Source organism: Schistocerca serialis, chromosome 9 (assembly GCF_023864345.2).
Source record: "Schistocerca serialis cubense isolate TAMUIC-IGC-003099 chromosome 9, iqSchSeri2.2, whole genome shotgun sequence".
NCBI classification, from domain to species: Eukaryota; Metazoa; Arthropoda; class Insecta; order Orthoptera; family Acrididae; genus Schistocerca; species Schistocerca serialis.
The window spans coordinates 30,746,712-30,762,355 of NC_064646.1; the positions used below are offsets into that span (position 1 = coordinate 30,746,712).

The 15,644-nt window shown below is 39.1% G+C and overlaps 1 protein-coding gene across 1 annotated transcript in view; it reads left to right on the plus strand.

The window, feature by feature from the left end:
- Window positions 1–10,960, plus strand: part of LOC126418500 (IST1 homolog) — a 34,697-nt gene extending 23,737 nt beyond the window's left edge. The window contains exons 5-7 of the mRNA XM_050085288.1: window positions 808–996; window positions 1,203–1,271; window positions 10,227–10,960. Of these exons, the coding sequence (XP_049941245.1) occupies window positions 808–996; window positions 1,203–1,271; window positions 10,227–10,418 (450 nt within the window). The 3' untranslated portion in view covers window positions 10,419–10,960. The remainder of the gene's footprint in view (window positions 1–807; window positions 997–1,202; window positions 1,272–10,226) is intronic.
- Window positions 10,961–15,644: the final 4,684 nt, after the last annotated feature.

Genomic DNA, 15,644 nt, shown 5'->3' on the forward strand with positions numbered 1-15,644 from the left:
TTTGTAACTACTATGATTTCTGTGCTGGTAAGCTAAGTGAAAAAAAGGTAGTGTTTCCAGGAGATTCATGCTTCTGAATAATGCGACACATTATTCTAGTGATCACAGTCAGTTGTTGATTGACATGATGGACAGACATGTAATGTGGTGATTTTGGAGTGCATGTGAGTAGCAAATGCTACATAAAGGAGGTTTTAGTTCCAATGCACTGCCTGCTTTTTAGGTATGTTTTCACATCATAACTCCTAACCACATGTGATGAGGAATGTGCAAGCCTTTTCAAAGAATGACAAAGGTCAGTGCTTCTCTTCTTTACACAGTCACCTGATACGTTACACATACAAGACATCTGATATGTGAATGTTCAGTAACTTGTCCTCCAGAGTCCTCAAGTAACCACTGTTGATGCTTTGTGGTATCTCATAGAAATGGTATCAAAGGTGATTTCCTGGGAATATATTCAGGCCACAGTGTTTAGAGACTGTGATTGTAGTGTGTGGGGACTTAACATCATATGTAATACTGTAAGTTTGCAGTTGTATACAGTTTTGTAATCACTATCATTTGTGTGTTGTCCGGTATGTAATTAATACTCCCAACTTCAGTCCAGTCACAGAACTACTTGTAAACTTTTGCATTGTAATTTTCCCAAGATGTTAGTGTAGGTTGCATCGTGTATGGATAATACTCTTTGGTATGTACAAGAATACGCTGTAGCTATCAGTTCCGTACATTTTCTTGACGTAATGGTATTTTCAGCATAAATTAATATTGTATACCTTAACAATGGAGATGTTATTTGTGCAGAACATTCCTCCTTCTGGTGGAACATCTAGTGGACCAAGTGGTGGTAGTGCAGGAGGATTCGTAAGTCCACCACCTCCAGTACCAAACAGCACACCATATGGAGCTCCTTTCTCATACAATATTCCACCTTCTGCTTCTTCCGCTTCATTTGATGCCAAGACATTAAATACAGCTACCAACAGCATAAAGGTATGTATTTTTTCATTAAGGCAACACAGCTATTCTTTTAATCAATAAACATAGGAATATACTTTCTATGTTGTTTTGAAAAAATAAATTGTTTTTAATGTATTTCTTTTTTCCTTTTATTTCACTGTCCTATCTTACTATAGCCACAGACTTAAGATTGAATTGCATGTTCAATCTTTAACTTACATTTATGTATCTTCTTGCAGGATGATACTGACTTACCTCCACCATATACCTTCAGCTTCCCACCTGATTTACCAGACCAGAACAAACAGGTAAATGTTTATTAAGCTAAATCAAATGGTTGATGCTTTAAAAATGATAGATTTCAGGTGTGTGTGTGTGTGTGTGTGTGTGTGTGTGTGTGTGTGTGTGTGTGTGTGTGTGTGTGTGTGTGCGCGCGCGCGCGCGCGCGTAAAAGATACCAGAAAGGAACTGAAACACAAAAGCTTGTTTAATTTTGTAACCCTTTAAGTGTACCTCTCAGTCACCCACTGGTGACAGGGTTGCCTATCCTTAGTTTCCATTTTCTGTTTGGAAACTATCAAGCTACTTTTTTTCCCAGGACATTGAAGGCATATTACAAACTTAATTGTAGCCACACAGTATTTCAGAGTGCCATGTGAGCACTTTTATTTGCTAACTTTATAGTGCAGACCAGTGGAAGCCAGTCTCACCCTGCTCATAGATTTCCATGGGAAGAGGAATAGTGCAGTGGCTGTAAACTCTGCCTTCCTCGTGTACTGCTATCAATGTTATTTGGAATAGTGACATGGAAATCAAGAAAGAATGCTTCAGTGTTTCTTATAATTGATGATAAATTCATTTACAAAGTAATAGATATGCACAGTAAAGTGCGGACCTTTAAAACTGCAACACTATGGAGGTGGCATGCAGCAACCAACCAATTGATATGAAGCATACTACATACTTAGATATGAAAATGATCAACATTTCAGTGCAACTGTTCAAAGTAAGTGGAAGTACCGCTATCTGCATTCTGTACGAGGGTTTGAAAAGTCCGTGCAAAAATAAAAACTACTTACATGTTTGGGGGAAACCTTTTTTAATTTTTTGTCATAGTCTCCTTTTAAACTTATACACTTTGTCCAACGCTGTTCTAATTTGTTGATCCCTTCCAAATAATAGGAACTGCCCAAGTCTGCAAAATAGCTATTAGTAGCTGCGATCACCTCCTCGTTTGGATAATATCTTTGTCCCGCCAGCCATTTCTTCATATTGGGGAACAAATAGTAGTCCGAGGGAGCCAAGTCTGGAGAATAGGGGGGGATGTGAAACGAGTTGGAATCCTATTTCCATTAATTTTGTGACCACAACTGCTGAGGTGTATGCTGGTGCATTGTCGTGATGGAAAAGGACTTTTTTGCGGTCCAATCACCGCTGTTTTTCTTGCAGCTTGGTTTTCAAATTGTCCAATAACGATGAATAATATGCACCTGTAATAGTTTTACCCTTTTCCTGATAGTGGATGAGGATTATCTCTTGTGAATCCCAAAAGACAGTTGCCAAAACCTTTCCAGCTGAAGGAATGGTCTTCGCCTTTTTTGGTGCAGATTCTCCCTTGGTAACCCATTGTTTAGATTGTTGTTTGGTCTCCGGAGTATATTAATGTATCCATGTTTCATCCACAGTGACGAAACGATGCTTAAAGTCCTGCGGATTCTTCCTGAACAGCTGCAAACAGTCCTTGCAACACTTCACACGATTCCGTTTCTGGTCAAGCGTGAACAATCGCGGAACACATCTTGCGGATAGCTTTCTCATGTGCAAATGTTTATGCAAAATATTATGTACCCATTCATTCGAGATGCCCACAGCCTCACATATCTTAACTCTTCTGTCATCCTTTACCATATCATGGATTTTATCAATGATTCTGGAGTCGTAACCTCCACAGGCATCCAGAACATTCAACATCACTTGTGCCCATATGGCCACTCCGAAAATTTTGAAACCACTTATAAACTGTTCTAATCGAAGGTGCGGATTCACCATAGTGTTTATCAAGCTTCTCTTTAGTCTCTTGAGGCATTTTGCCTTTCATAAAGTAATGTTTAATCACCACATGAAATTCTTTTTTGTCTATTTTTTGACAGTCACTCGACTTCCTTGATTCACATGAATGCCAAACACAAAGAAATAGACCATGTCGCTGAAACTTGGTGTGCATTCTTTCCAAAGATGCTACTAACTAAACATGACCTCGATACACGCCGGTGGTGCCATCTCTCGGACTTTGCACGGACTTTTCAAATGATCCTCGTATATAAGAAAAGATCGCACATTGGGTTTCATGTTCAGAAAATACTCTTCAGTCAGAAAACAATGAAGTGCGTATTCCAGAACCAAAATTTTATCTACAGTGAACATACAACCCTGAAGATTCACCACCAACTAATTCAGTTTTGGCTGTTTGTGAAAAGATAGAAGGTGAAACAGCTACCAGCATGTGTCTCTATTTGACAGCAGCGGGATCATGGCCTATTGAGACTGTTGTTTACTATTCTGGTTTATCACTCGCATTTGTTTGGATCTCATGACTGTCCTGCAGGTGTGATGGATGTCCACATCGAAACTGGTGTCAGTGTCCATGACATGGTTGTGGCAACAGTAATTACCAAAGTACAAAGGACAACTAAAACAAGGCAGAAAGATATATATGTACAGTAAAATAGAAAAAAAAAATTGTTGTCATATCTCAATAAGGAACTTGAAACTTCCAGCACAGGGCAGGAGCATGTAGAACAATTGTGGCTCAAGTTTAATGGAATAATTGACCATCCACTGGATAGATAGGTATCCAGTAGAACAGTTCATAATGGGATGGACCATGTGTAGTATACAGTTACTTTAAAGAAACTCGTAAAGAAACAGAGATTACTGTGTAATAGGTATAAAACAAAGTATAGGGCTAGAGACAGAGAGATGCTGAATGAAACGCGTTTGGCTGTCAAGAGGGCAATGCATAAAGCTTTCAGTAACTATTGTAGCAGAATATTGTCAAATGATCTTTCACAAAACCAAAAGAAATTCTGGTTGTATGCAAAGGCTTTTTGTGGCAACAAAGTTAGTCCTCAGTCCCTAGCGAATGAGATAGGAACTGAAATTGAGGCTAGCAAATTAAAAGCTGAAGTGCATAACACCAATTTTAAATGTTTCTTTAAAAAGAAAAACTCAGGAGAACTTCCCCAATTTAATCCTCTTACCACTGAAAGGATTATTGAAACAAATATTAGTGTCAGTGGTGTTGAGAAACTGCTGAAATTGTTAAAGCTGAACAAAGCTGTAGGGTCTGATGCAATCCCTATCAGATTTTATACTGAATTTGCAGCTGAGTTAGCCCCTCTTATAACTATAATCTGTCATAGATACCTTGAACAAAAAAAATCATGCCCAGGTCTAGGAACAAAGCACAGGTCATACAAGTCAAGAAGGAGGGTAGTGGAAGTGACCACAAAACTACTGTCCAATATCTTTGATATCAATTTGTTGTAGAATCTTAGAACATCATCTGAGCTTAAACATAATGAGGTATCTCAAACAGCATGACCTACTCTGTGCCGACGAGCATGGATTCTGAAAACATTGATCGTCTGAAACCCAACTCTCACTTTTCTCACATGACATACTGAAAGCTTCATATAGGGACGGTCAGGTAGAGACAGTATTTCTTGATTTCCATAAAGCGTTTGAGTCAGTACAACACCTACACTTACTGTCAAAAGTACAACCATGTGGCATATCATGGGTGAAATTTATGACTTGAGGACTTTTTGCTATGCAGGGCCCTTGTTGTTCATTTTGTATATTAATGACCTTGCAGACAATATTAATAGTAACCTCAGACTTTTTGCAGATGATGCTGTTATCTGTAATGAACAACTGTCTGAAAGAAGCTGCATAAATATTCAGTCAGATCTTTATAAGATTTCAGAGTGGTGCAAAGATTGGCAACTTGCTTAAATGTTCAAAAATGCAAAATGGTGCTCTTCACAAAGTGAAAGAACATAGTATCATATGACTACAGTATGAATGAATCACTCTTGAAATTGACCAATTCATACAAATACCTGAGTGTAACACTTTGTAGGGATGTGAAGTAAAATGATCACATAGGATCAATCATAGGTAAAGCAGGTGATAGACTTCAGTGTATGGGTAAAATAGTGGGAAAATGCAATCAGCCTACAAAGGAGATTGCTTACAGATCACTTGTGCAACCAGTTCTAGAAACTTGCTCAAGTGTATGGGACTTGTACCAAGTAGGACTAAAGGGGACATTGAACATCTACAGAGAAGGACAGCATGAATGGTCTCAGGTTTGTTTGATCTGTAGGAAAGTGTCACAGAGTTACTGTAGAAACTGATCTGGTAGACTCTTGAAGATAGACATAAGTTATCCCAAGAAAGTCTTCTAACAAGTTTCAAGAACCAGCTTTGAATGATGACTTTAGGAATATACTACAACCCCTTGTGTACTGCTCACATAGGGATTGTGAGAATAAGATTAGAATAATTACAGCTCATACACAGTGGCATTCAGTCATTCTCCATACGTGAGTGAAATGGGAAGAAACCTTAATAACTGGTACAATGGGACATACCCTCTGCTAAGAGCTTCACAGTGGTTTGCAGAGTGCAGATGTAGATATGGAATTGATAGATTCAGGAGTACCATACTAAGGACCATGCAGGATCTCCATGTCTCACGTGACGAACACCAAAGAGGACAGATATGTTGTTTGCTTGGCCACAGTGCATCCTACAGCCATTGAGTCAGAAAGTGGGTTGTCTGCAGCCAAGTATACATACATACACAGTAAGGCAACTTGTGGCGCACCACTAACAGTCAACATGGTAACCGTTGTTGCAGCAGCAGTGAGAAGTATGCCAACAGCAATGGGTTTAAAAACAACATTGGAGACAGGAGTGGCACCACATTCTCTTTCCAGATGAGTCCATTTCTGCTTATAGCATCACATTGGATATATTCATGTATGAAGAACCAAGGAGAATGAATGTTGCCATACTGCATTCATCACCACCATAAGGCCACAGCAACTACTCTGATGAACTGGGGTGCCACTGTAAACTCAACATGATCTCCTCAAATTCATGTAGCTGGTAATTTAGACAGATGATGTAGTTCTGATGCTGTGTCCTATCTTCAAGGTCTCTGTGGTGTATTGCCCTTGTCAGAACATTCTCCAGATTTCTCGCCCATTCAAAACATCTGCCCATGGTTTGCTTAGAGACTGGTACACCACCACTAGCCAGCCACTATGACTGATTAACTCTGGCAGAGAGTTGATGCAGCTTGGAATGACGTACACGTATTCGAGACCAGTTCAACTCATTGCTCAGCCAGGTTAAAGCCACTGTTGTCACCAGAGATGGCTGCTCTATGTACTAAACTTCATATCCTATACTCACCTAAAAATTTAATCATGTAACTATACAGTAACGAAATTTCATTATTTTCTGTCCTTCCTTTTATTGCAATTTTAATGGCCAGCAGTATAGCATAGATATGTATAGCAACTTTTTCTAAAACAGTGAAGTCTTAAATTGAACATCCGAAGATTGTCCTGTGTCTACATGTGCGCTGAAGTGTTTATTAACTGCATAACTTCGCAGCAACACTATTATGCTGTTGCAGAAAATCTATAGCTTCTACCTATTAGAGTGTAGGAAGCTGAAGTGTCAAAGAAAACTGTCCAGACTATTAGTACATTTTATCTTTCCAAATTGAAGTACAGAGTTTTGCAGTATAGTAGTGTTGGGGAAAAATGTTAATCAAAGGAAAAGTACAGTTCCACATTTCATGTGTTTTTTTTCTGTAAAGAATTGGTAAGATCCAGGAACTTCAGTGGAATCTGTTGAACAAGACTTCATTCCTCTTTGCTGCCTTTCATACCCTCTCATAAAACAGCTGTATTAAGGAGGCAATTGGCTGGTTTCTCTGCAGTACGAGGTCTGTTTAAAAAATTCCAGAAAATTCATAATTACGTGCCAGTGGTATGTTTGGGATTCCAATCCCATTTCGCAACGGCATTGGAATCCCTGCATGTGCATTGTTTAATGTGTAACTGCTGGAAGTTTCATTGTTGGACTTCTGTTAGTTATTTACAGTGCTGTATTGAGTAGAACATTGTGTCACACAGTCTGCGAATTTTGAGATGGCAAAGTTGGAGGAGCAAGGCATCTGCATTAAATTTTGTGTAAAACTCAAGAAAACTTATACGTAAACACAAATAGACACAACAAATTATGCAGGAAGCCTACAGTGATGAGTGCTTCAGCCATACTTGGTCTTGCGATTCGTTCACACGGCTTAAAAATGGCTAGATGGAAGTTAAAGACAACCCTCATAGAGGATGCACTTTGACATATACTGATGACACTCATATGAAGAATGTCAACAAAATTGTGCATGCCAGTTGAAAACTGACTGTTGAGAGATTGCAGTAGAATTTAACATTTCAATTGGATCGTGTCATCAAATCCTGGCACAGCATCTTGGAACGCATCACGTTGCCACCAAGTTTGTCCCACTACTCATGAGTCAAGATCAGAAAGACCTTCACCTTGCAATATGTGAAGAGCTTTTGGATCTCGCAAATGAGAATGAGATGTTCCTTAAGAAAATCATAACTTGTAATGAGATGTTGGTCTGTGGGAATGATGTTGAGACCAAGGTTCAGTCTTCACAATGGGTCAGGAAAGGTTCTCAAAGACCAATAACAGCTCGTCAGCTCATATCATATGTCAAAGCCATGCTGATAGTTTTGTTTGACTTTGAAGGATTAGTTCATCAAGAGTCATGCCACAGGGACAAACTGTTAATCGATGGTACTATTGGGGTGTGTTGCAACACCTGTGAAAAAATGTGAGAAGGAAATGGCCTGAAATGTGGCGATACAGTTCAGGGCTCTTGCATCACAATAGCATACTTGCACATTCATCCCTGCTGCTGTGTGACTATTGCACAAAAAACGAAATCACTGTGCTGCCTCTTCCTTCATATTCTCCGGAACTGACTCCTGTGGACTTTTTTCTTATGTCCAAAATTGAAAATCCTGTTGAAATGATGAAGATTTGCAGAGACAGATGAGGTAAAAGAAAATTCACAGACAGCACTTCGCACGATCCAGCAAGAGGATTACCAAGACTGTTGCCAGAAGTGGAAATGCCATTGTGAAAGAGAATATTTCAAAGGAGGTCATGCATGATAAGTAAAAGGGGAGTGTAGAAAAATGTGGACAAAGTTCTGGGATTTTTTTAACAGACCTCATACAATTTCATGAATCCTTTTGCAGTAATTGAAAAACAGAGACAGATAAACTGTCTATTCTTGCTAATATTTAAGGAAAGAAAAATTTCTCCTTCAGTGGAAAAGAGAAAATGATAAACAAAGGTGGTGTACAATAAAAAATGAGTTAGTGTGTGTTGTCAAAGATGAGAGCACTTGTCTCAGATGGGCAGAGCTATCAAAATAACGGTTTAGACCTTTAGTTCTTTTTAACTATTCCAATCACAGTTCCTGAAAATTCCATCAACCTTTAATTCTTCATTTGTGTGGCCATACTGTCCGTAGTTGCTTTATAATTCTTGACGGTATTTTTGTTCTGTCGTTGAAACTACAAAAATTCGTGTCCCCCCCCCCCCCCCCCCCTCCCTACCAGACACGTTTCGCTTTATTGAGGTAAAGCATCATCAATGGTCCGTAATTAAGTTATTTATATTTTGATTTGGTTTTAGATCAAAAAACAGTTTGTTAAGAATAAGTTGATTTGTACTTAGTGATTTTTGGTTGATTTCTCGCTTACATCAGGAAATGCCATCTGCTAGCACGTCGTTGTGTTTCTGCGTTAGATACTGATAATTTTGGTCTAATTTTTAGTTTTTCTGGAACATTATGCATTTCTTATGTTTTTTCACAACACACTTTTATGCACACCACTGTACTCTGTTTGTTTTTGTACTTCTAAGTATGTGTTGTGGTCTGTGTTTTGTAGTGGTGCCAACATAACCTTCCCACTACTTTGGCTTTGGCCTACAACTTTTAGGTTATTGTATGCATGTAATTGTATTTCATTATGTTTCGGTGTATTTATGTACTGTGTAAGAGTAGGGAAGGAGAGGTGCAGAGGTTGTGAGAAGATATACATTGAAATGACTAGCAGGACATTTGACACAGGATGTAAAGAACACATCAGAGCATTTAAATATGGTACAAATCATTCAGTATTTGTAGATCATCTAAAGCATAAACACCAGAGACCAAGCAGTATTGAAAAAGATATGAATGTCATAAAAATCAGTACAGACAGAGACCACCTCCCTTTCAAAGAAAATTTCCACATACAAAAAGCATTAACACAAAATAAACAGGTGCTCAATGACCAAATAAATATTGGAAACCAGACCCCTATACAAAATATTTGATGAAATTATATGAAAAAGAAGAGAGCCTTTTCCATCCTTCATCCCCTCCCATTCTCCCACAATCTGCCCCCTCCCCCCCCCCCCCCCCCCTCCACTCATAATTTAATTCCACTTCTCACTCCTCACCTTCTCGTCTAACTCACATTGCTATACACTTATGTCCATTCATCATGGTTTCTCCCTCTCCTTCAAAAAAAAGTTCCCTTCATCACTATCCATTCCCTACTCTTACACGTACATAAATACACAGAAATATAATTAAATAGAATTTCACACATACAATAACCTAATGTAAAAAAAAGTTGTAGGGCAAAGACAAATAGTGGAAAGGTTATGTTGGCACCACTATAAAACACAAACCACAACATGTACTGAGCAGTACAAAAACAAACAGAACACAGTGATGTGCCTAAAAGTGTGTTATGAAAAACATAAGAAACACATAGTGAAAGCGAAATGCATCTAGTGAAAAAAATCACGCATTTTTGTAGTTGCAACAACGGAACAAAAATACCTTCAAGAACCCATCAACTTTGTATTTTGTTCCTCTACATCTGAAAGTCTGTGATTCAGCAAACATCTGGAAGTCTGTGATTCTGGAATGCTTGCTTCATTTGACCCATATTCATTTCCCGTTACTATCGAATGTAGATGCATTTTCTAAGCTCTTGAGAAAATTCAATGTCAGTCATAAGATCTATGCCAGTTTTTATTCTGCCCTTCGTTTTTTAATCACTGTGTGGAATCATTTCATTTTACAGAGCAATGAAAAGCCGAAACCAGCTCCACGGTCAAAAATGTCTCCGGGCGAAGACACCTATCCAGAACTGCCTGAACTCCCTGCTGTGCCAACGGACAGTTTTCCGCCTGCGCCGTCAGCACCAGGTCCTTCAGATGACATTGATTTTGATGATTTAACACGACGCTTTGAAGATCTGAAGAAGAAGAAGTAATTGTATAACTCGAGCATTAACTCTGTTTCCAGGTACTGTTTGCCTCGTAATGAAACAGTGTGTCAGATCTTTGTGCTTACAGAGTAATAAACCTCTTAAAATCAGAAGGCCTTTTTGTATTATAAAAGTGGTTAAACACAAAGTACTTTCATTTATTTTGTGTTTTGTTGTTATTGACAGAACCATAAGAATTGCATAGTAATAGTACAGTTGAGATGTGACTGGAAAAAGATTGAAAATAGAAGCAAGAAAGAAAGAAAATAATATTTGTACACTGCTATAAAACTGAATTTAAAATATCTTCTTTTATGGCTTGTTTGTTCTTCCCCATGACCTTTCTTTGGGGTTTATGATGAATGATCGCTAAAACAAAATACTTGTACAAAATATATTTTTCTGCTGTTAATTTTCTTTATGCTAGCAACACTGTGAATCTGCATTTGAAATGTAACAGTGCTAATCAACAAAGTTGTATCATCTGGAGACATTTTCTGTGTGCTGTACTGTGCTTGTAAATAAAATTTTAAATATTTTTAACAAGAGTTATCCTATTATAATGTGTTTTGTATTTTTGTGCCAGAACTGAATGAGTTGTTATATGTGAATTGCTACTCAAATATGTAACAAATGAAAGCACATTCTGTGCATTATTATTAGCTACTGCTGTTATGACTCAGTGTACACATACATTTACGTACATATGTGCGAGGGGGGGGGGGGGGAGAGAGAGAGAGAGAGAGAGAGAGAGAGAGCTTGTTTTTTGATTTCTCAAAATCCACAATCCACTCACACCCAGTGCTGTTCTTCGTACGTACATTCTCAGAAATCTCTTTCTAAAATTAAATTGAGACTTGTTTTGGCAATGAATTATATCTTTGCATCTGCTTCTGCTTCGTAGCCCTTCCTTGCTTGTTCCATTGTGTATTATTTTTCCAGGATGAGATTTTCACTCTGCAGTAGGACTTTTGCCTTTCGCAGACAAGTACTCTACCAACTGAGTTACCCAATTGAAAAGTATTATTCTGACACAGCATCTTTTGTTTCACTAAACTAAATAAATTCATCATGACAGCATTCCACATTGTTACTTCTGATAACTTCCACAGCAACCTAGGCATTTATGTTATATCTGCAAGGCAAATGTTTTATGAGAAATGTTTATCTTCTGCCCCAAGAAAATGGATCCTATAACTTTTTAACAAAGAATTGGTGTGTTTCATCTTGTGGTACCATGCCATTGACTTACTGCTATTCTCATCAATATGGAACACTTTCCAAGTACTTCTGCCAGTTGCATTTCAGCAAAAAAATTGTATCCATATTCTTTTAAACACCCAAGAAATGTCTATACTATAGTTCCTCTGTTCTTTTCTTTTAGAGGCTTTTTTGGTGCACGGGTTCATGGTTTCAAATTACCCATTACATATATAACTGTTTAATGAAAAATAGTTCTTGGTGCTTCTTGATGCCTGTTAGATCAGATCTTACAGACTGTTGATTATTTTTTTAGTGTCTATGGATACCTTTTGACTTCTCCTTTGACCACGAATATTCCCTTTCCCCCCTCTTGAAATTTGGAACACTGTTTCACTATCTCATAAGTTTCTCTACAAACAGAAATAAGCAGGTTTTGAATGTCTGCAAGTGCTTGTCCATTTTCATGTATAACACTTCCAAACTTCATACTTGTTGCCATTTGTAATCAATGTTACTATTTGGAATCATTTTTAAGCACAAATGTAGTCTGAAGAATTGTGGCAGATCACTTACACGACAAGAGGGAGCATGCCTTCCATTTTTATTAGATTTGTATCTTTATATCTAACCATGTTGTATATACCTCATCTTCACTTATCACAGAAAGTACGATATGAGAGAGGGTGGGAGTGGAGGGGGGGGGGGGGGGACTTAGAGATGCTTTAGGCAAATAAATATCATCTGCAGGCCGTATTTCAGTTTCATATACTGGCAGAAAAAAAAAATTACATAATGGAAAGCTTCACTCAATTTGTTAAATCATAGAGTACTGTTCTGTTCTGTTCATTTCCGCACTCTTAAGTCTAGGTGTCTCCATACCTTGACAGTTATTTCTTTCCGAGATATCCATATAGCAGGATCTTCTAGGTGGACAAAGTGAGTTGTTGTAGCAGTTTATATGCTGGGCTCATACTTGGGAAAAAGCAGGATTCAAACTTCCCCCAAACATCCTGATTAGGTTTTCTGTAGTTCCTTTAAATCACCTAAAGCAAATTCTGACATTTTTCCTTCGAAAAATACACAAATCATTCCCTATGTGATCCTTATCAGTCCGAGCTTGTGCTCTATATGTAATGATCTTGTTGTAAATGGTAACCTTCATTTTCAATTTTGCTCTATATTTCATCCACTTCAAGCTGAATTGATTGGACATTGATCAGACAGAACATTATGACCACCTACCTAACAGCTGATATGTTTGTCTTTGGCACGAATAACAGCGGCAGCATGTCGTAGCATGGAAGCAATGAGGCCTTGGTAGACTGCTGGAGGGAGTCGGCACCACATTTGCACACAGAAGTCACCTAATTCCCATAAATTCTGGGGAGGAGGGCAATGAGCTCTGATGACATGTTCAGTCACACCCCAGATGTGTTTGATAGGGATCAGATCTGGTGACTTGTGGGGGGGAGGTGCAGCATATCAATTGGAACTCATCGTTGTGTTCCTCAAACCAGTCCATCACACTCCTGGCCTTGTGACATGGTGCAGTATCTTGTTGAAAAATGCCACTGCCATTTGGAAACATGATTGCCATGAAGGGAGTACATTGTCTACAACCCATATATGATACCCCTTGGCTGTCTTGGCACCTTGCATGAGCTTCACAGGATCCACAGATGCCCACGTGAATGCTCCCTAGAGCATAATGGAGCCACCACCAGCTTGTCTCCATCCCACAGTACAGGTGTCAAGGAACTGTTCCCCTGTAAGACAACTGATTTGCGCCCTCCCATCGGTACGATGATGAAAGTATCCAGATTCATCAGACCGTATTGTGCTCCGTCACTGGACCAACATTGAGTGGCGATGGTCACGTGCCCATTTCTGTTGTAATTGCTAATGTTGTTGTGCTAACATTGGCACATTCATGAATTGTCGGCTGTGGAGGCCCATCATTAGCAGTGTTCGATGCACTGTGTGTTCAGACACACTTGTAGTCTCCCCTAGCATTGAAGTCTGATATCTGTTCTGCCACAGCTCTCCGCCTGACCAGTTTTATCAGTCTACCCAGCTTACGATGCCTGACATCTGTGATCTGGGGTGGTTGCCCAACCCTACAATGTCTGAATGTGATTTCACCTTGGTGTTGTCAAGTGTTGAAGACACTTACCACAGCACTTCTTGAACACCTGGCATGTCATGCTGTTTCCAAAATGCCTGTGCCAATCCACCGGACCATCACAATCTGCCCTCAGTCAGACTCAGATAGATCGTACGTCTTCCCCATTCCACATATTAACAGCATGCTCATTGATACTACATGCTCTGTACCTATGTCTGACTAGCAGTCGTTCCTCACCAGATGATGCTGCTATTGCCTTGACAGGTTTATTTCGAAAGTAGCTCAGTGGTTACAATGTTCTGGTGATCAATGTATTTTGACCATTACATCTGTGACTTTTTAAGTCAGGCATTACATGGTGACTATGGATATGAAAATAATAATAATGGATAGATCATTATACGATTCTGATCTGTGCAAAATATGCAACCGAAAGGGTTAGTGCAGCAGTTAGCACATTAGACTCATATTCGGGAGGATGATGGCTCAAACCCCCATCTGGCCATTCAGATTTAGGTTTTCCGTGATTTCCCTAAATGGTTTAAGGCAGTTGCCTGGATGGTCCTTCGAAAGGGCACGACTGCGTTCCTTCTCAATCCTTCCCTGATATGAGTTTGTGTTCCATGTGTAATGACCACATTGTCAGTAGGACATTAGGCACTAATCTCCTCCTCCAAAATGTGCTGAGTAGCTTCATTCTGACTTCAAGCATATTGTGAAACTCCATGAACCACATTCAGATCTTAAAAAATTCATGCTTTGTAGTATGTGATAGTACTCATGTTTGCAGTGGTCACACCGTGGTCTTTTTATTGTATATGTGTTCTGGCCCTGTTACCTGCCCGCAAAGAATAAAATAAGGTAGAAAAAAAGTGCTCTGTTTTTATTGCAGGATTGTTGAAGATATGCTAAATGTGTGACACTGTTGCCCAAACCAGCTTTACTGGAGCAGAGCTATAAATTTGTGGTCAAAGCCTTTAATTTTTCCAGGTGAACTCAATTCTCTTATTCTTTTTCTTGGATTCTCTCACCTCTATTAAAATATCTCTCTTTTATATTCCATTTTCTTTCCAACAGATAATATATACAAGGGCTATTCAGAAAGTAGGGAACGTTTCTGTCTGACGCCGCTAGGCGCGTGCCAGTCGCTTATATTTTGGTATGTGTGTGCTCGGCAGCTCTGTCGGCATCCATCCGTGACAACAGGAACATCTCTGCGCATCTGGTTTTTACAATATTTGAATTTGAAATGTGCCCTGCAATCGAAAATCCTGCCAGTTGTGAGGTGCGGTCTGTGATACTGTTTTTGTTGGCATAAAACCTAAAACCCATAGAAATTATCTTTAACTGTGAGAAGTGCATGGAAACAACGTAATGAGTGAATGTTCCGTGTGGAAATGGTGCATTCAGTTTAACAATGGCCGAACCAACATTCATGATGAAGAAAACAGCCCGAGCATTGTGCCTGATGATCTTGTCGCTAAAGTTGATGAAACGATTCATGAAAACTGTTGATTCACAATAATGGAGCTTTCACTTTATTTTCCACAAGTTTCACGGACTTTGTTGTTTGAAATTGTCACTCAAAATCAGGCTACCATGAATTTTGTGCACGATGGGTGCCCGAAATGCTTACAGAGCACCGTAAAGAACAGCAAATGGGACCAACATAGACATTTCTGGAGGTCTACCACAAACATGCTGATTCATTACTGGATCGAATCGTAACCGGTGACAAGACTTGGGTGCAACACGTCAATTGCGAGACAAAATTACAGTCCATGGAGTGGGAGCACACGAGATCCCCCCAAAAACCAAGAAAATGATTGCAAACCTTGTCAGCAATTAAGTTGATGGCGACAGTGTTTTGGGATAGGCAAGGTGCATTTCTTATCAATTTTCTC